At 46.0% G+C, this 22487-nt stretch overlaps 1 protein-coding gene across 2 annotated transcripts in view; it reads left to right on the forward strand.

Moving 5' to 3' along the window:
* The window catches only part of TRIM50 (tripartite motif containing 50), an 81230-nt gene that overhangs the window by 43795 nt on the left and 14948 nt on the right, over positions 1 to 22487 (forward strand). For both annotated transcript variants that reach the window (XM_063956146.1, XM_063956147.1), the window contains 2 exons: positions 1077 to 1172; positions 8780 to 9010. In XM_063956146.1, coding sequence (XP_063812216.1) covers positions 1077 to 1172; positions 8780 to 9010 — 327 coding nt within the window. The remainder of the gene's footprint in view (positions 1 to 1076; positions 1173 to 8779; positions 9011 to 22487) is intronic.

The following is a 22487-nucleotide window of genomic DNA, read 5'->3' on the forward strand; positions in this document are numbered from 1 at the left end:
TTACACACACATAAATACTGTAAGTAGGGCTCTGCGGTAGGACTGCGGGGAGCTTCTGTGTGGAGCCTTTGACTCAGACTGTCAGTGAGCCCAGCGGCCGGTTTTCTTGTTGGGCTATCCAACTCTTTGAGGTGGTGTCATGGACAGACAAGGAAGCACATGTGTAATGACGGCAATACAGCATGGACCACAGGGACCGGACCGACTGACAGAGTTAAAAGGGGGGTACGTTGGGATCCTATTATTTGTTTTTCTTTCTTAAATTGAGCAGTTGGAGTAAACACTAACCACTTAACTAGCATGGTCAGATCACATGCGACTGCGCTGCCCCACTGTGTCCCTTTTGATGAGGAGATCCATTCTGCAGATATGCATAATATAATATTTAAATATTTAAAAAAATGTAAACTATATTAAATAAAATACAATTTTAAAAACAATGTTATCAATGGGTTTTAAGAGCAATATTGGCACTGCGGTCCTGTTTTTTGTGTCCCTTATCCTTTGGGCCCCCTGAACCTTGGGGCCCTGTACCGATATCCCCTGTCGCCATGTCTGCTCTGTGTGACCTAATAGTCACTTTCACATTTGCCGTGCCCTTATTGTAACCATCATACCAACAGGCTATACACCAACAATTGTATCCTCTTTTATGACAGGTTACACCAACATGATTGTCCCAGGCATGTTTAGTAAAAACATAATAGCTACAAAAAGTTTTTCACTAAAGGTACTATACATGTTGGTTCACTATAAGAGCCCATTAGTAATTATTTATTTTTTAGTATCCGTAACTTGCTCCATGACCAAGCATGACATGCTTATGGGGACAAACCTGTGCTTGGTGTACACCAGTATGACATGTTCCTGAAGTGTCAGTTCAAAAAACACAATTCTACTATTTGTGCTTCTCTTATTGACCCAGTACCCCAGTGTTCATGGCCACATCTTCTTGTTATTAGAATTAATTTTGGTTGTAGCTTTCTTTTATAAAGATATTTTTCTTATTTATTATTTTATCGTTTTATAAATAATTCTTGCCACATAATACATTTCTCTCCCATACTGCTTTACAGGAAGATGTGTCTGCACTGATGACTGAACTACAGAGAGAGAGAAGAGTTCTGGAGGAGCAGATAAACAAACTCACCAATAACAAGAACCGTATCATAGTGAGTGGGGTGCAGTGACTTCTGTTGTACATTATTCTACCTTGCTTGGATTGAGTCATTCTGATGTCTGAGGAAGCAACTGTACATTGTAGTGGTGCAATGCATACAATAAAAAGGGTTGGGTACGATATCCCGACCAGTGTCGGACTGGTGTATGAAGGGCCCACGGGGGGAATGCAGTGATAGGGGCCCATGCTTAGGGGTGTGACCATTCTACAAAGGAGGTGTGGCCAGCCTCCACAGAGGCTTGAAATGCACACTAGTCTTGTGCAGTGTAATGCAACATATCTACCATGTATATTACAAGTGCACAGTCTGGAACCTGATCCCTAGAGGAAAGAGTGGGCCCTCAGGCAGTGGGGCCCACCGGTGGTTTTCCCTGTACCCCTGTGGGCCAGTCCGACCCTGACCCCGACAGTCAGACTCCCGGCAGTGGAAAACCGACAGTCACAATCCCAACAACTTGCGGTGACTATTTTAAACATAACCCTAACCCATCCCTCCGGCAGCCTAACTCTAATCATCCCCTTCAGCGGCCTTAAGGCCCGTACACACTGGCCGATATATCGGCCAGTGTGTATGGGCGATATGTCTGTGAACTCCATTGTTCACAGACATATTGCGTCGGCCCTACAGCACATCCGACAGCCAATATATCCACCGATATATTGGTGCATCGCTGTGTGTGTACGAGTAACCGGCCGGCCGCCCGTACACAAGCTGCGGCAGCCATCGGTGACTGATAGCTGAACTGGGCGGGCGTGTGTACACGTCCGCCCAGTTTATGACATCAGTCCCCGACGGATCGGGCAGTGTATATGCACAGCACACTGCCCAATCCGTCCATAGATATATCTGCATATCAATTGATCGGCAGATATATCTATCAGTGTGTACCCACCATAACTCTAACTGTCCCCTCCCGCAGTTTAATCCTAACCCTCCCACCTAGTGCCTAACCCTAACTGTAAAACTAACTCTAACCCTAATACTCACCATCAGCATCCATTGGGATTGAGACAGTCGGGATTCCACAGCCAGGATTCTGACCATATAGTGTAAGATATAGTGTAACATTCACTATTATATCTGCAGCAAGAAAGGTATCTGTTTTACTTCCTTCCATTATCTCCTGTTTGCATCTATATGTCTTTAAAAACCACAATTTCAAGTACAGGGTGGCCATAATTAAACATCACCTATTTAGAACTGTCTGTATCTTGACCTGCAAGGAATGTGCAATAAGTTTCTGTATTTGCAGTGCATAGGTAGAATAGACACATTTTGACTGACTGGTTGTGAACTGTAATCTCTGACTAAAGTTCTTGTGACATGTCAAGGCACTGAACCGTATATAAGCAGCACAGCACACTGAAGTCAGCATGTTTACTTCCTTCACAAACTTGTTGTGGAGCTCAACAGAAGCTACTGGAAAGCCATGATCTTTTATGACTATAAGAGTGGTCTGCAGGAAAGTTTTGACCGACTGCGATCTGCTTTTGGGGAGGAATCACCATCTCGAACCACTGTGTTTGAGTGATTTGCAGAATTTCAGCGTGGGAGACTGTCCATGGAAGATGAGGAGCACTGCGGCTGACCTGTGTCCGCCATCATTGAGGACAATGTTTCTGCCGGGAGGGCCATAGTTGAGGTGGATGCCAGGGTGACTGTGGTCCAGTTAGAGAAGGAGATAGGCATCTTATCAGGACCATCTGATTGATTCTCCACGAAAAGTTGGTCTGAGCAATGTTCTGTATGGGGGGTGCCCCATCAGCTGACTCAAGAGCAGAAGGAGGCTCAAGTGACTTGGTGTCGCCATATGCTGACCAAGTTTTATGGCGGTCGCTCAAACTCTGTCTGAGATGTCATCAGTGGTGATGAATCCTGGATCTACAGTTTCAACCATGAAACCAAACAACAATCGGTCCAGTGGACTCCAGTTGGAGGTGCGCCCCCACAGAAGTTCTGACGTACAGTAAGCGAAGCCTATCCAAGCAGATGCTGTCTATTTTTGTGGCCAAGACTGGTCATGTGGCTACCGTACCACTTGTGCAGCAGCGCACTGTCACTTGGGACTGGTACACCAACCAATGCCTGCCACAAGTGCTGGAAGCCATTTCCAGGGGCTGTCCAAGAACTCGCTCTTCTCCATCTTGACAATGCACCTGCCCACAAGTCCAGAAAAGTGGTGGATTTTCTGGACCATGAACGCATCCAGGAGCTTTTTCACCTGCTGTACAGTGCAGACCTGGCCAGCTGCAACTTCTTCGTGTTCCCACAAATCAAGCAGAAGATGAGTGGAAGTCGTTTTGAGTCACCGGAAGCTGCAATGGAGACCTTCATCTACGCGTCCAGCCATAGTAGACATACAGAACCTACTCGGACTCCAAGTTGCTTGAGCATATACAACTTTGCATAGACTCCTCTGGCGAATACTTTGAAAAAAATGTAAGGTACACTTTTATAAATGTAATACTTTTTGTGCAGAGATATTCCTTTGGCAAAGTACAGCAGAAAATCTATCCAAGCTATTTTTTATACTACCATTTTGTATTTTTTATCAGATGTTAATAAATATGTTAAATCAAGGGTTGATTGAGAATTTTCAGAAACAAATTTTAATTCAGCACCAAAAAAATAAATATTATAAGAATCAAGTATTTTCATTCTTGAGATACAATTTTTTTTCTTGCGTCCCTGAATATTTGCTATCTAAGTGACCCAAAACACAGCAGACAGGTGCAGTAGATTGGGGAACTTGTTATTACCTAACAATAGGCTGCAGATACAAATGGGCATAAGTTTCACTTGAAACTTTCCATTTCGCAATTTCCTGTTGTGTACAGAAATGTCTTGTTTTTGTGAACAGAGTGTGAGCTCATTGTGTACTGTAATGGCTTAGACAATGACATTCCCACACACAGTGATTAATAGGCACAGTCACACTGAGGTACTGTAGGTGTCCTTGTGGCTTGTCCTTCAAAATGTTTCAGATAAGGCAGCTCTGGCACAGGGACAATGGTCGGACACACCCCCTTAGAGGCATACATAGTCACATAAACATACACACAGGCGCACACAAAAACTCACACTCTCTTTTTCTCTTCCTCACTCTCTCTGAAGTAGACAAGATAGGCACTAGAGCAAGAAGCAGATCAAGTACTTGTGTAGTGTGGTAGCTGATATTTTTAAGCCTTTGTAAGTAGAGAATACTTTAACCCAGATTTATCTCTTTATGGCCCATTTATCATTAAATCTTTGCCACGTATTCCCCCAAAACACCCATTTTTTGCAAGTAACCAGAAATATCAAGTATCACCCTAATGTATCACAGGGGGACTGCAGCATGTATCTTCAATGCTCTTTCGGTGAGCTCATTAGCTCTTTTGAATTACAGTATCATCTCTATGCTGATGGTATTCAAATCTACCTTTCCTCCTCTGACTTCTCCCCCGCTCTCCCCACTCGTATCTCTAACTGTCTCTCTGCTATCTCTTCTTAGATGTCCCAACACTTTCTGAAACTCAACATGTCTAAGACTGAGCTGATCATCTTCAAACCCTGCACAACCTCACCACTCACAATTTCATTATCTATTGATGGCACTACTATCTCTTCTAGCCCCCAAGTGAGTTGTCTTGGAGTAATCCTTGACTATTCCCTTTTCTTTAAACCACACATTTGCCAACACTTACAAACCTGCCGTTTCGTATCAAAAATATTTCCAGGATCAGACCATTTCCCACCCAGGATGCCACTAAGACCCTTATTCACTCACTGGTCATCTCCAGACTGGACTACTGTAATCTCCTCTTATCTGGCATCCCTGACAAATGCCTCTCTCCACTCCAATCTATACCCCGCAGCCAGGTTCATCTTCCTCACCAAACATACTATGCCCACCTCCCCTCTCTTACAAGAACTTCACTTCCCTATCAGAACCAATTCAAGCTTCTCTCACTCACTTATAAAACCCTCACCCACTCCTCTCCCATTTACATCTCTGACCTTATCCTTACACTCCCATCTGTCTTTGTCGCTCCACTAATGCTCCGCCTCTCCTGCATGCTGATTACTTCCCCTCACTCCTACCTCCAAGATTTGTCTCGTGCTGCTCCTTATCTCTGGAATTCTCTACCTCACCCTATCAGACTCTCCACCTCTCTACAAACTTTAAATGGGCTCTCAAGACCCACTTCTTCACCAAACCTAGCCAATTCGCATCGTAACCCTTTGTTCCACTCTCACTGTCTACCCCATCTGTGTCACCCCTGTCTGTCCCTCCCCTTTAAAATGTAAGCTCTCATGAGCAGGGCCCTCTTCCCTCATGTGCCTTTTCTTCTCTTACTTAAATAATCTTCTACTCCATACTACCTTCGAAGGCACCAAATACATTGGTTTTCTGCCACCCTAATACATAGTAACTAACATAGTAACTAAGGTTGAAAAAAGACAATTGTCCATCGAGTTCAACCTATTTGTGGTCTCCTATGCAGTCTTATTATAGGACTAGTTATTTTTATGTTAGGACTAGTTATATTAACTATAATGCGTGCCTACACACCATAACCCTGAATATCTTTATCCAATAGGAATTTATCTAACCCATTCTTAATGCTGTTGCAGATATGTTTATATACCCTGTACTTGTCCTATATTGTCTTGAACTGTAAGTCACTGTTTTCTTGTTTTACTTGTTGATGTACTCTGGATCCCTTGTGGCGCTATATAAATTAAAAAAAAAATATTACAAGACTAGCCATAAATGCCTTTTGGGAAAATAAGAAAGGCTATAAAGACCAAGGAATTCTGAGGCTATAGAAGCCCAACTGTACCATTACATGTAGGCAGGTTATGGAACTTATGTTCTGTTTGGTCTCAATAATACAAGAAGTCTTGTTTATTTTCTAGAATTCATAGAGATACCAGAAAAAGCTGGCCATATATCCAAAGATTACATTTTCAACCAGCCAACTAATTAGCTAGTTGGAATGAAAATCTGGTAATGTATGGAAGTAAACGTCAATCAGCTGTTTCCTCCCAAGTACTGGAAAATGGACGAAGATGGATGCTCAGATAAATTCGTAATAAAAAATATTTAACCAACTTGCCGGGACAGCCGTCTTTGTCTGTTTTCCGGTATTTGGGAGGAAATTGATAATTGTCTCTTCCATACAATGCAAGATTTTCGTCCAACCAGCCAGCTAGATGGTTGGTTGGTTAGATATTCTTTAGACATGTGGCCAGCTTTTCTCTAGAAGATCTACCAAAGGAAATGGTAGGCGTTATCTTATCCCTGTCCTTGTCAAAGTTGTCAGGAGAGTTTCTAGCTATACTTGAATAGGGATTTGATGGCTAAAATATTCAAGACAATACCCACCTGAACAATCAACATTGTTCTAGTGTGTCTATAAAATCATGGATAGCTATTCAGTTTGTCAACTATGCTTAATGTAAAAACTGAGATTTTCAGTAGTTGTCCTGGATTTTAAATGTGTTACCTTTACCTGCCATAATACAACAGATGAGGAACTTCAGAGATTACCCTGAAAATACAACAAGGGTGTGCTCTCAGGCCATTGAGAAGCTACTGCAGTAGCAACAATGGAAGCAAATCCATGGGCCATGAACCACATTCACCCAATACAAAATATTATCTACAAAACTCTGTCAAAACTTTGCAAGAGTGAAATACAGATCAGTTTATATTAGTGTCTGAACCTCCAAGAGTCTTCACCCGTGTAATGGTAAATGGAATTTAGGGGCTAATTCAGACCTGATCGTAGATGTGGTAAATTTAGCACATCTACGATCAGTTACACTGACATGCGAGGGGACACCCAGCACAGGGCTATCCCGCCCCGCATGTCAGTCCCTGCCCCGTCGCACAAGTACAAAAGCATCGCACAGCGGTGATGCTTTTGAACTTAAAGAGTAGCTCCCAGCCAGCGCAGCTCCTGCGCGCTGGCAGGGAGCTACTCGTCGCTGCCTGGGTCGCAGCGGCTGCGCGTGACATCAACACAGCCGCCACGGCCCACCCCCCGCAATGGTCCAGGCACGCCTGCGTTGGCTGGACTGCGCTCCCTAAACGGCGGCCAAACGCCGCTGGACCAACCCCTTCCACCCAGCAACCACCTCTTCCTGTCAATCAGGCAGAGCTGATTGCAGGGCTACGCAGGGCATGCGCAGTTCAGATCTGATCACTGCTGAGCAAAAACGCACAGCACCAATCAGGTCTGAATCAGCCCCTTAAGGCGCTATCTTTCCTCGCTAGAATTTCTGGTGATAACAGAATATTAAGAGGAGAAGTTCTTCAACAACAAGTCAGTCGTGAAATATATTAACAAGTAGGGGGGTACTCCTAACGATCCTCTACTAACACTGATGTTAGATATCTTCAGATGGGTAGTTACAGTGCTAGGGATTATTCATTCGAGTCTCCGACTACCAATCAGTGATTTTAGGCTACCGTACTATATGGCAACGCGCACATCTCATCTCATTGAGCACCAGCTCACATTTTTCCTTTACCTGGTATAAACAGACTGATTATATGAATGGGAGTCTTCATTTATCCATTGCACAAAGGGGGTCATTCTGAGTTGATCGTAAATTTAGCACAGCTACGATCATTCACACTGACATGCGGGGGGGGGGGGGGGGGACACGCCCAGTACAGGGCTAGTCCGCCACGCATGTAAATGCCGCCCCCCCCCGCAGAATTGCAAAGGCATCGCACAGCGGTGATGCCTTTGCACTTCAAGAGTAGCTCCCGGCCAGCGCAGCTTTAGCGTGCTGGCCGGGAGCTACTCATCGCTCCCCGGGCCTGCAGCGGCTGTGTGTGACATCACGCAGCCGATGCGTTCCGCTCCCCGTTCGGTCCGGCCACACCTGCGTTGGCCGGACTGCTCCCACGAAACGACTGCCAAACGCCGCCATTCCGCCCCCTCCCGCCCAGCGATCGCCTCTGCCTGTCAATCAGGCAGAGGCGATCGCAGCCCTGCTACGGCCTTCGGCCGTCTGGCATGCGCCGGCGCCGTTGTGCGCCGGTGCCGTAGTGCACCGGCGCATGCGCAGTAGAGACCCGTTCGCTCGGCTGCGACAAAAAGCAGTGAGCGAACGGGTCAGAATGACCTCCAAAGATTCTCTGTCTATCCACATGACAGGAACGGTTAACCCTTCGATGTCCCATTGTCATGTCTACGGACTATGAAAAGAAAAGTTTGACAAACTTCATATACATTTTCCAATATTCTGAATTTGTATAATTATGTCCACGGAAGTTAGACTATTGTTATGTCAATTTCTACTTAAAAACAGATATTTCATACATATAGCTATATAAAAAGCACAGTGCATCCATAAAGCTATGAACTCTCTAGAAATTAATTTCAGATCTTGGCAGACTTAATCATAACTTTTCAGAATAATGTGCAGTATTCAATTGTTGATTCTTCCCTCTTATCAAACCAAATAAAAATATCAAGGGAATAAAAATAGCATGAAACTAAATAACATTTATAACCTTTGACAATCAGGAAAGAATAATTATCTGCAGTATGTCCACATATGTCAATGAATTCACTGTTGTCTCCAATGCTTTGTAGAATGAATCAGATGTGTTTCAGCGCTTAATCTGCAAGGAGTTCCGCGAGCTCCAGAGATACATCGCGGAAGAGGAGTCGCGCTTTCTGAAACTAGTGTCCAGGAAAGCTGCAGAGCTCATCAACTCGATTGAGATTCAGCTAGAGCAGAAAAATGAGATCCTGAGCACTGTGCAAGAGAAAGAGCTGCAGCTAGAGATCCTAGGAAATGAGAGTCATCTGCACTTCATCCGGGTGAGACTTCTGCTAGTTTTCGGTCATTTTTTGTGTATTTTTCGTTGAAAAAAAAATGCATCGTAGTCGCAGTGCGATGTGACAAGGTTGCACCAGGAGACTGTGCTGATTAATTTGATGTGATCCTTATATATCTGTGCGCAACTGAATCCCTAAATCTGTATATGAGGTGCTAGGATGCAGCAGCCGTGGCTTTTTTGCATGCCACTGACGGGATGTAATGAAGTCCACGTTCGGCGGCTGTGCGGGATTCTTTCACGTTTTTTTAAAAAGGGTAATCATATACAAGGCATTACACCTTTAAAACAAAGTCTCTTATACATGATTGCTTTAAAGTGACAGTTAGTAGCTGATTGGTCTGCGATACTTGTTGTTTTGGGGCACGCTGCGCAATGCGGTGCATACGTATGCGCAGTTTATCGATAATCGCCCGCTGTACGAAAACGCACAGCAGCGATCAGGTCTGAATCGGGCTCCAAGTCCTAAATGTGACAAATATGCTAGAAATTTATTTTTATTCTGATAATTTATTCCATACAAAAAAAAAATCCAACAGGTAGAAGCCATGGGTAAAAAAAGTAACTACATCCCAGGATTTAGTAGCTTTGACCATCCATGACATTAAGTAATTGTTTTATATATGAGTAACAGTATTTTGCATTGTAGTTGATGAATATTGGGGGTCATTCCGAGTCGTTCGCTCTGTAATTTTCTTCGCATCGCAGCGTTTTTCTGCTTAGTACGCATGCGCAATGTTCGCACTGCGACTGCGCCAAGTATTTTTGCTATGAAGATAGTTTTTTTACTCACGGCTTTTTCTTCGCTCCGGCGATCGTAATGTGATTGACAGGAAATGGGTGTTACTGGGCGGAAACACGGCGTTTTATGGGCGTGTGGATAAAAACGCTACCGTTTCCGGAAAAAACGCGGGAGTGGCTGGAGAAACGGGGGAGTGTCTGGGCGAACGCTGGGTGTGTTTGTGACGTCAAACCAGGAACGACAAGCACTGAACTGATCGCAGATGCCGAGTAAGTCTGAAGCTACTCTGAAACTGCTAAGTAGTTTGTAATCGCAATATTGCGAATACATCGTTCGCAATTTTAAGAAGCTAAGATTCACTCCCAGTAGGCGGAGGCTTAGCGTGTGTAACTCTGCTAAAATCGCCTTGCGAGCGAACAACTCGGAATGAGGGCCATTGTTCCTCTCCTCGTCTTCCTTTCATTGAAGTTTGAGGACACCTGTTTATGCACAGCTCTCCTAAACTTTCCACCTAAGGGGGTATGCAATTAGTGCCCATTTTTTCGACAAGTCGAAAAAATTACACTTTTCGCTGTTTTTAGGGCAAATTTGTATTTGCGCTATTGAATTTCAGTGGCGCTTTTTCAACTTGTCGAAAATGCCAGCACTGGCAGAAAAACTCGTGGATCGGCGAAATCACTGCTGATCCACGTGTTTTGTCAAATTAACAGGGGGTTTTCAATGGTTTTTGAAGTCCATTTTCGCCCATGCCGATTCGAAAAAAAAAGGCGAAACGGCATGGTGAAAATGTATTAAAAATGGACGAAAATGCCCGCAATTGACTAGGGTGGGTCGAATTAGTTCCGTTTTTTTTCGGGTAGACGAAAAAAATGGCACTAATTGCATACCCCCCTAAGCATCTCAAAGGAGTTGAGGCCTGGACTTGGCAATTTTAAAACCTTAATTACCGTATTTTTCGGACCATAAGACGCACTTTTTCTCCCCAAAAATGTGGGGGGAAAAGTACATGCGTCTTATGTTCCGAATATGCGTCTTATGGTCCGAATAACAGAGCAGAGTAAAATCCTTATGGAGCGTTCTCAATGCGCTGGGTGGGAGCGCACTGGGTGGGAGAGGCAGCAGTTACGAGTGCGGGTAGCGGCGGGTCCTGTCTGCTGCTGCTGCTGCTTTGCCGTCATCTGAGAGGCGGCATCGCGTGGCTCCCCCGCTCCCTCCCCTCGTCTCCTCCAAAGTACTGCTGCTGCTGCCTCGCCGTCATCTGAGAGGCGGCATAACGTGACTCCCCCGCTTCCTCCCCTTGCCTCCTCCAAAGTACTGCTGCTTCTGCTTTACCGTCATCTGAGAGGCGGCATCACATGACTCCCCCGCTCCCTCCCCTCACCTCCTCCGAGTCCTTCCTCAGAGTAGTCTGCTTCGGGCGTAAACTGACAGGTAAAAAGGTTCTCGTCTGCTATGTACTGTGACTATGGCTGTGCTTGTGTGGCTGCCTCTGTCACACACTGTCCCAGAAAAATCTGTGTACCGTATTCTATGTAAATGGCCTGTAAAGCTGATGTCTGTGTCTACAGTATAGATTGTAAGCTTGCAGCAGGACCCTCTTACCTCCAAGTCTGTCTGTTGTTACCCAATTTGTTTTATCTCTGTTTACAATTGTAAAGCGCAAAAGAATTTGCTGCGCTATATAAGACACTGTAACGGTATAGTTTATTAAATATTATATTACACTATTTGGTTCAGAATATTTTTTCCCCTGTTTTCCTCCTCTAAAATTATGGTCAGGTGCGTCTTATGGTCCGAAAAATACGGTACATTCTTTAGCAGCCATTCAAGTGTAGCTTTGTTGGAGTGCTTGAGATCAATTATTTATTATTTATTAACAGTTTCTTATATAGCGCAGCAAATTCCGTTGTGCTTTACAATTGGAAATAACAATTATATAACAAAACTGGGTAATAATAACAAACAGTCATAGAGGTAGGAAGGCCCTGCTCGCAAGCTTACAATCTATAGGAAAATAGGCATGTGTACACAAGGATAGGTGCTATCTATGGGAGGCATTTGATATGCCGGCTGTCGGGATCCCGGTGCTCACCATACCGACGCCGGAATCCTGACAGCCGGCATACCGACAACTATTCTCCCTCATGGGGTGTCCACGACATACCTGGAGGGAGAATAAATAGCGTAGCGCGCCACCATGCCCGCAGCACAGCGAGTGCAGCAAGCCTGAAAGGGACTCTTTTGCGCTCATCCCATGGGACGCTGGGCACCGGGATCCCAAGCGCCAGCATAACATACTACACCCCTATCTATTGCATAGTTGTCCGCCAGATTGCAAAGGTTCTTGGTGGGCTGTATGATATGGTCACACAGTAATGATGAACCGGGGTCGGGAGGAAGGGAAAGTGAAGAATGAGAAGACATGTGAGGATGTGTGTGGACTGTGCAGAGTGGATGAAATTTGATAGGAAAGTTTTATGAAAGTTATGTGGGCAGTTCTGGAATTTGATACGCTTGCCTGAAGAGGTGAGTTTTCAGGGAACGCTTGAAGGTTTGGAGACCAGAGGAGAGTCTTATTGTGTGTGGTAGGGCATTCCACAGAGTGGGTGCAGCCCGATGAAAGTCCTGCAATCGTGAGTGTGAACGAGTAATGAGTATGGATGAGAGTCGCAGATCTTGTAAGTAGCGAAAAGGTCGGGCTGGGAGATATTTTGAGATAAGTGAAGTGTTGGTGTAGTTTGGTTTATGGCCTAGTGTGAGTAAAAGTATTTTATATTGAATGCGGTAGAATACAGGTAACCAACGGAGGGACTGAGAGAGTGGAGCTGCAGACAATGAACGTCTAGCGAGGAAGATTAGCCTCGCAGCTGTATCCAGAATGGACTGCAGTGGTGAGAGTCTCGTTTTGGGAAGGCCAGTTGCAAACAGTCTTCAGTTGTTGGATAGATAGCCACACATTTTCCTGTACAGCGCTTGGGTATAAAGAGTTCATGATGGACTCAGTGATGGCAAAGAGATTGGGTTGCATACTTACCCTAAATCACCACTGAGAGAAAGTGGAGAGAGATAAAGTACCAACCACTCAGCTCCTGTCATTTTTCAAACAGCCTGTAAAGTGGCAGCAGCTGATTGATTGGCTGGTAATTTATTTGTCTCCTCTCTTTCTCTCTCTCTCTCTCTCTCTCTCTCTCTCTCTCTCTCTCTCTCTCTCAAGCTTGACACATCTCCCCTCAAATCTCTAAAACTTTGATGAGGTTTTTGTGTTAATACACTGTGTTTAGGTTTTGCTACATTTGATGGCCACTTTGGCCTCGTCTGTGCGGATGATGTTGTTCTTGAACTCTTGTGTTTGATTTAAATGCAACTCTTAAGCCATTTTGCAATACTTTGGGTATAGTTGGCGTAAAAGGTGCATTCTTTCAAGAAAGCCACACTTTCTCAGTCTTGTTTTCTGATGTTAAGAGGGATTCAGTATGGGATCCCATCGGTCACAAGACCGATGGCGGAATCTCGAAAAGCGGTATCCTGATGGCGAGCGCAGCGTGTTCCATTGCGTGCTCGCTGCGCTTGTCACACTTCAGGCCCCGTGGCAAGCTTCGCTTGCCGCACTAATTTATTCACCCTCGGGGGGCACCGTGGACCACCCCTGAGTGGGGATTCCGGGCTTCGGACGGGATTTCGACCGCCGGGATTCCCTTGGCTGTTGGGATTCCAGCGTCAGTATCCTTACTGCCGGGATCCCGACAGCCGGGAAACTAACTGCTTTCCGTTAAGAGTCATACATTTTCAAATAGAGGTGCTCACCACAATACTGATTAGGTCAGTTCTCTAATGGAATCCTTATGTATAAATATTTATATTCACAATTCTATGATAAAATGGTCCAGACCAGACATAAGTGTATAATACTGAAGAATTTATTTATAACAGGTTAAATTAAACAGGTCATAAATAACAAAGCTTTGCAAGAAGTTGCAAATGCTATCCCACACACATACACTAAACACATACACAAGGTACATGATTGTTACAACAATAGAAAAATAAGAATTTACTTACCGATAATTCTATTTCTCGTAGTCCGTAGTGGATGCTGGGGACTCCGTAAGGACCATGGGGAATAGCGGCTCCGCAGGAGACTGGGCACAAAAGTAAAGCTTTAGAACTACCTGGTGTGCACTGGCTCCTCCCCCTATGACCCTCCTCCAAGCCTCAGTTAGGATACTGTGCCCGGACGAGCGTACACAATAAGGAAGGATTTTGAATCCCGGGTAAGACTCATACCAGCCACACCAATCACACCATAACTTGTGATCTAAACCCAGTTAACAGCATGATAACAGAGGAGCCTCTAGAAAAGATGGCTCACTACAGCAATAACCCGATTTTTTTTTTGGTAACAATAACTATGTACCAGTATTTACACAAGAGTGCTGCGCTTGATGTATGCTTAATAATAATTGATTAAAAATTAATAGATACACAGGTGTCTGCTTAAATCAATTTAAAACACATATGGAACTTGCTGATAAAATTTAAACAAATTTATTTACACACACAATATAGTACAATAAAAACCATTGATAAAAGAAAGCTCAAGCACACTGATCGACGTTCTAAATATGTCACTTTGTTGAAATGATTTGTAACAATGTAACTTCAATGCTGCCACATAGACCTAGTTTTGGTCTCTTTGTATCAATAAAACTGAATTGCAACAGTTAATACAGCCTGTATAAGAATGATTGTAGCTCCCGTCCTCTATGCTACTGGCGTCCCAGTGCAGAGGAAATGCCGCTGATAATATTTACCCGACCTGCGGGAAGATTCAGTCTCGCAGCGTAGGAGGTACCGGGATAACTTCCAAGCGTCCGCCGCCGGCACTATCACGGTGCAGTTGATTCTGTCCTGGCGGGCGGGTATGGACGCTGCAGTGGTATGCTGACCTGGCGTACCGGTACAGATTCTCTGAGGCTGATTATCAAATTCAAATTCACCGCTGCAAAGGAATGTGGCTGGCAGCGGTCAGTGCGTCTGTGGGCTGAGCAAAAGGAGTGACGTCAACGCGTTTCGTCCCGTCTCCCGGGACTTCCTCAAGACGATCGTCTTGAGGAAGTCCCGGGAGACGGGACGAAACGCGTTGACGTCACTCCTTTTGCTCAGCCCACAGACGCACTGACCGCTGCCAGCCACATTCCTTTGCAGCGGTGAATTTGAATTTGATAATCAGCCTCAGAGAATCTGTACCGGTACGCCAGGTCAGCATACCACTGCAGCGTCCATACCCGCCCGCCAGGACAGAATCAACTGCACCGTGATAGTGCCGGCGGCGGACGCTTGGAAGTTATCCCGGTACCTCCTACGCTGCGAGACTGAATCTTCCCGCAGGTCGGGTAAATATTATCAGCGGCATTTCCTCTGCACTGGGACGCCAGTAGCATAGAGGACGGGAGCTACAATCATTCTTATACAGGCTGTATTAACTGTTGCAATTCAGTTTTATTGATACAAAGAGACCAAAACTAGGTCTATGTGGCAGCATTGACATTACATTGTTACAAATCATTTCAACAAAGTGACATATTTAGAACGTCGATCAGTGTGCTTGAGCTTTCTTTTATCAATGGTTTTTATTGTACTATATTGTGTGTGTAAATAAATTTGTTTAAATTTTATCAGCAAGTTCCATATGTGTTTTAAATTGATTTAAGCAGACACCTGTGTATCTATTAATTTTTAATCAATTATCATTAAGCATACATCAAGCGCAGCACTCTTGTGTATATATTTTTGTTGTTTGGGGGAGGTAGCAGTCCCTCAGTGCTTGCAGCTGCTGTATAGCCAACTTAAATTTAATTCATCATTTGCGCCAGGAGTTGGGGTGGTTAAACACTCTCAATCTTTTTTTCTATGTACCAGTATTGCAGACAATCCGCACTTGGGATGGGCGCCCAGCATCCACTACGGACTACGAGAAATAGAATTATCGTTAAGTAAATTCTTATTTTCTCTGACGTCCTAGTGGATGCTGGGGACTCCGTAAGGACCATGGGGATTATACCAAAGCTCCCAGACGGGCGGGAGAGTGCGGATGACTCTGCAGCACCAAATGAGAGAACTCCAGGTCCTCCTCAGCCAGGGTATCAAATTTGTAGAATTTTACAAACGTATTTGCTCCTGACCAAGTAGCTGCTCGGCAAAGTTGTAAAGCTGAGACCCCTCGGGCAGCCGCCCAAGATGAGCCCACCTTCCTTGTGGAATGGGCTTTTACAGATTTTGGCTGTGGCAGGCCTGCCACAGAATGTGCAAGCTGAATTGTACTACAAATCCAACGAGCAATAGTCTGCTTAGAAGCAGGAGCACCCAGCTTGTTGGGTGCATACAGAATAAACAACGAGTCAGATTTTCTGACTCCAGCCGTCCTGGAAACCTATATTTCCAGGGCCCTGACAACGTCTAGCAACTTGGAGTCCTCCAAGTCCCTAGTAGCCGCAGGCACCACAATAGGTTGATTCAGGTGAAACGCTGAAAACCACCTTAGGGAGAAACTGAGGACAAGTCCTCAATTCCGCCCTGTCCGAATGGAAAATCAGATGCGGGCTTTTACAGCATAAAACCGCCAATTCTGACACGCACCTGGCCCAGGCCAGGGCCAACAGCATGACCACTTTCCATGTGAGATATTTTAACTCCACATATTTAAGTGGTTCAAACCAATGTGACTTTTGGAACCCAAAAACTACATTTAGATCCCAAGGTGCCACTGGAGGCACAAAAGGAGGCTGTATATACAGTACCCCTTTCACAAACGTCTGAACTTCAGGGACTGAAGCTAGTTCTTTTTGGAAGAAAATTGACAGGGCCGAAATTTGAACCTTAATGGACCCCCATTTCAGGCCCATAGACACTCCTGTTTGCAGGAAATGTAGGAATCGACCTAGTTGAAAATTCCTCCGTCGGGGCCTTACTGGCCTCGCACCACGCAACATATTTTCGCCAAATGCGGTGATAATGTTTTGCGGTTATATCTTTCCTGGCTTTGATCAGGATAGGAATGACTTCATCCGGAATGCCTTTCTCCTTCAGGATCCGGCGTTCAACCGCCATGCCGTCAAACGCAGCCGCGGTAAGTCTTGGAACAGACAGGGTCCTTGCTGGAGCAGGTCCCTTCTTAGAGGTAGAGGCCACGGATCCTCCGTGAGCATCTCTTGAAGTTCCGGTTACCAAGTCCTTCTTGGTCAATCCGGAGCCACGAATATAGTGCTTACTCCTCTCCATCTTATAATTCTCAGTACCTTGGGTATGAGAGGCAGAGGAGGGGACACATACACTGACTGGTACACCCACTGTGTTACCAGAGCGTCTACAGCTATTGCCTGAGGGTCCCTTGACCTGGCGCAATACTTGTCGAGTTTTATAAACATGTGGAAGACTTCTGGGTGAAGTCCCCACTCTCCCGGGTGGGGGTCGTGTCTGCTGAGGAAGTCTGCTTCCCAGTTGTCCACTCCCGGAATGAATACTGCTGACAGTGCTATCACATGATTTTCCGCCCAGCGAAGAATCCTTGCAGCTTCTGCCTTGCCCTCCTGCTTCTTGTGTCACCCTGTCTGTTTACGTGGGTGACTGCCGTGATGTTGTCCGAATGGATCAACTCTGGGTGACCTTGAAGCAAAGGTCATGCTGAGCTTAGAGCATTGTAAATGGCCCTTAGCTTCAGGATATTTATGTGAAGTGATGTCTCCAGGCTTGACCATAAGCTCTGGAAATTCCATCCCTGTGTGACTGCTCCCCAGCCTCGCAGGCTGGCATCCGTGGTCACCAGGACCCAGTCCTGAATGTCGAATCTGCGGCCCTCTAGAAGATGAGCACTCTGCAACCACCACAGGAGAGACACCCTTGTGCTTGGTGACAGGGTTATCCGCTGATGCATCTGAAGATGCGACCCGGACCATTTGTCCAGCAGGTCCCACTGGAAAGTTCTTGCGTGGAATCTGCCGAATGGGATTGCTTCGTAGGAAGCCACCATTTTTCCCAGAACCCTTTCATTGATGTACTGAGACTTGGCTCGGTTATAGGAGGTTCCCGACTAGCTCGGATAACTCCCTGACTTTCTCCTCCGGGAGAAACCCCTTTTTCTGGACTGTGTCCAGGATCATCCCTAGGAACAGAAGACGAGTCGTCGGAATCAGCTGCGATTTTGGAATATTGAGAATCCAATCGTGCTGCCGCAACACTACCTGAGATAGTGCTACACCGACCTCCAACTGTTCCCTGGATCTTACCCTTATCAGGGAATCGTCCAAGTAAGGGATAACTAAAATTCCCTTCCTTCGAAAGAGTATCATCATTTCGGCCATTACCTTGGTAAAGACCCGGGGTGCCGTGGACCATCCATACGGCAGCGTCTGAAACTGATAGTGACAGTTCTGTACCACAAACCTGAGGTACCCTTGGTGAGAAGGGTAAATTTGGACATGAAGGTAAGCATCCTTGATGTCCCGAGACATCATGTAGTCCCCTTCTTCCAGGTTCGCAATCACTGCTCTGAGTGACTCAATCTTGAATTTGAACCTCCGTATGTAAGTGTTCAAGATTTTAGATTTAGAATTGGTCTCACCGAGCCGTCCGGCTTCGGTACCACAACAGTGTGGAATAATACCCCGTTCCCTGTTGCAGGAGGGGTACCTTGATTATCACCTGCTGGGAATACAGCTTGTGAATGGCTTCCAAAACTGCCTCCCTGTCAGAGGGAGACATCGGTAAACCCGACTTTAGGAAACGGCGAGGGGGAGACGTCTCGAATTCCAATTTGTACCCCTGAGATATCACCTGAAGGATCCAGGGGTCTAATTGCGAGTGAGCCCACTGCGCGCTGAAATTCATTGAGACGGGCCCCCACCGTGCCTGATTCTGCTTGTAAAGCCCCAGCGTCATACTGAGGGCTTGGCAGAGGCGGGAGAGGGCTTCTGTTCCTGGGAACTGACTGATTTCTGCAGCCTTTTTCCTCTCCCTCTGTCACGGGGCAGAAATGAGGAACCTTTTGCCCGCTTGCCCACGAAAGGACTGCGCCTGATAATACGGCGTCTTCTTATGTTGAGAGGCGACCTGGGGTACAAACGTGGATTTCCCAGCTGTTGCCGTGGCCACCAGGTCTGAAAGACCGACCCCAAATAACTCCTCCCCTTAATAAGGCAATACTTCCAAATGCCGTTTGGAATCCGCATCACCTGACCACTGTCGTGTCCATAACCCTCTACTGGCAGAAATGGACAACGCACTAGACTTGATGCCAGTCGGCAAATATTCCGCTGTGCATCACGCATATATAGAAATGCATCATTTAAAATGCTCTATAGGCAATAATATACTGTCCCTATCTAGGGTATCAATATTTTCAGTCAGGGAATCCGACCACGCCAACCCAGCACTGCACATCCAGGCTGAGGCGATTGCTGGTCGCAGTATCACACCAGTATGTGTGTAAATACATTTTAGGATACCCTCCTGCTTTCTATCAGCAGGATCCTTAAGGGCGGCCATCTCAGGAGAGGGTAGAGCCCTTGTTCTTACAAGCGTGTGAGCGCTTTATCCACCCTAGGGGGTGTTTCCCAACGCACCCTAACCTCTGGCGGGAAAGGATATAATGCCAATAACATTTTAGAAATTATCAGTTGTTATCGGGGGAAACCCACGCATCATCACACACCTCATTTAATTTCTCAGATTCAGGAAAACTACAGGTAGTTTTTCCTCACCGAACATAATACCCCTTTTTGGTGGTACTCGTATTATCAGAAATGTGTAAAACATTTTTCATTGCCTCAATCATGTAACGTGTGGCCCTACTGGAAGTCACATTTGTCTCTTCACCGTCGACACTGGAGTCAGTATCCGTGTCGGCGTCTATATCTGCCATCTGAGGTAATGGGCGCTTTAGAGCCCCTGACGGCCTATGAGACGTCTGGACAGGCACAAGCTGAGTAGCCGGCTGTCTCATGTCAACCACTGTCTTTTATACAGAGCTGACACTGTCACGTAATTCCTTCCAACAGTTCATCCACTCAGGTGTCGACCCCCTAGGGGGTGACATCACTATTACAGGCAATCTGCTCCGTCTCCACATCATTTTTCTCCTCATACATGTCGACACAAACGTACCGACACACAGCACACACACAGGGAATGCTCTGATAGAGGACAGGACCCCATTGGGGAGACAGAGGGAGAGTTTGCCAGCACACACCAGAGCGCTATATATATACAGGGATAACCTTATATAAGTGTTTTTCCCCTTATTGCTGCTGTATTTTTAATACTGCGCATAATTAGTGCCCCCCTCTCTTTTTTAACCCTTTCTGTAGTGTAGTGACTGCAGGGGAGAGCCAGGGAGCTTCCCTCCAACGGAGCTGTGAGGGAAAATGGCGCCAGTGTGCTGAGGAGATAGGCTCCGCCCCCTTCTCGGCGGCCTTATCTCCCGTTTTTCTGTGTATTTTGGCAGGTGTTAAATTCATCCATATAGCCCAGGAGCTATATGTGATGCATTTTTTGCCATCCAAGGTGTTTTTATTGCGTCTCAGGGCACCCCCCCCCCCCCCCCAGCGCCCTGCACCCTCAGTGACCGGAGTGTGAAGTGTGCTGAGAGCAATGGCGCACAGCTGCAGTGCTGTGCGCTACCTTGTTGAAGACAGGACGTCTATTGCCGCCGATTTTCCGGACCTCTTCTGTCTTCTAGCTCTGTAAGGGGGCCGGCGGCGCGGCTCTGGGACCTATCCATGGCTGGGCCTGTGATCGGTCCCTCTGGAGCTAATGTCCAGTAGCCTAAGAAGCCCAATCCACTCTGCACGCAGGTGAGTTCGCTTCTTCTCCCCTTAGTCCCTCGATGCAGTGAGCCTGTTGCCAGCAGGTCTCACTGAACATAAAAAACCTAAAACTAAACTTTTCACTAAGCAGCTCAGGAGAGCCACCTAGTGTGCACCCTTCTCGTTCGGGCACAAAAATCTAACTGAGGCTTGGAGGAGGGTCATAGGGGGAGGAGCCAGTGCACACCAGGTAGTTCTAAAGCTTTACTTTTGTGCCCAGTCTCCTGCGGAGCCGCTATTCCCCATGGTCCTTACGGAGTCCCCAGCATCCACTAGGACGTCAGAGAAATATAAGCCTTTGAGACCAGCCTATGAGGACTAAAGCTGGGTAAACACTGGCTGATATATGTGCCATTCAAGCAAATGCCAATATATTGTGAGCCCACTGTGAGGGTATCGACTGCCTGAACTTGCTGCGGGGGTCTGATGTCACAGCTGAGTGGGTACATTCAAATACCCGCCCAGCTGGGGTTCCTAACAACACATCAAGTGTCTGATCAGAAAATGTTTATACTTTGATTAGCTGCTTGGTCGGCGTGACGACAGGTACACCAGCATGTCTGTCATGTGTGTGCCAAGCCTAAGAATTTGTGACTACACAAATAATAACTACAACAGTCTATAGGCAACCTGCAATAAAAAAATAAAGTATGAAACAAACGCAGAAAATAAATAAGCCCCTGTTTGGTCAATCTCATATTATGCAGGCCAACAGTTGCATGACAATATAAATGCTGTATGTGGTTACAAAACAAAGAGACAGCTGCCGGTGTAGAAGTCTGATGCGTTTCGTTCCACTGCAGGACTTCTTCAGGGATGTAGCAACAACCCTGAAGCTATGAAAAGTATAACAGCATTTGTGTAGTGAAGTTATTAATGTGCAGAATAACCTTGTTATCAGTGAGTTCTGACATCAAACCCAGTGTTATGAGCCACGGCTGTGGCTCATTCCTGTTTTGCATTTTGGTTATGTGTTTTATGTTATACTTCTGTTTCTGTTCCCCGTGGGTGTCATGGGGTGTTCGGAGCCCACCCTTAAGGAGAGGGTACTGTTATGAACCACAGGTAGTGGTTCATTCCTATTTTATGTTTATAGTTGTCTTGCAGGCCAGGATTTCCCGTTGCTCTGGTTTAAGAAGACTCTTGTTTGCTAACGGTGGTGAGTCTGTGTAATTGCAGCTTGTTCCCATGTGTTCAGCCTCACCTGTCTGTTAATTGCACCTTTCAGTTGTGCAGCAGGGCAGCTGCACAACATAATTAATTAGGACTCTCTGTTATATTCTGGCTCAGTGCAATACACAGACGCTGGTGATAGTTCTTGAGTTCTGAGCTAGTTCCTGCCAGTTCCTGTGCTCCTGTCTAGCAGTGTCTGTCTAGCTGCTTCCTGTGTCGGTTCCAGTGTCTGTTCCAGTGTCGGTTCCAGTGTCTGATCCCGTGTCCTGCCGTGAAGCGTTCGTGTCCAGAAGTCCTGTGGCTTAGTCTGTGCCTGGTCGAGTATCTGGCTTCTTGGTGTCCACCACCGGTCTGTCGTTCGGGATTCTGCCTGTCCTCCGGTTCTGAGAGCCTGTGTCGGCTACATTGGGGGTTCCTGTCCGTTTGCCAGTATTTGTACCAGTTCCGTGAGTAGCGGCTTTGCCGCGTCCGTCGGCCTAGGCCGCTGTATTCTTTGGTTTTATTTGTTACTGGTGTTTTGCAGAGGGTTCTGCATATGCTGTCACCACCGGTACACAACAGTATTGTGTCGGCGTGTGGACAGCATTTTCTTTGTTGTTCTTTTCCTTTGGCGGCGTGCCGCACATATACTTAGTTTTAGGGTTGTTAGTAGCCCCTAGCCTTCTGTTTGCTTTAGTTAGAGGTCC

The sequence above is a fragment of the Pseudophryne corroboree genome, chromosome 2 (genome assembly GCF_028390025.1).
Source record: "Pseudophryne corroboree isolate aPseCor3 chromosome 2, aPseCor3.hap2, whole genome shotgun sequence".
NCBI classification, from domain to species: Eukaryota; Metazoa; Chordata; class Amphibia; order Anura; family Myobatrachidae; genus Pseudophryne; species Pseudophryne corroboree.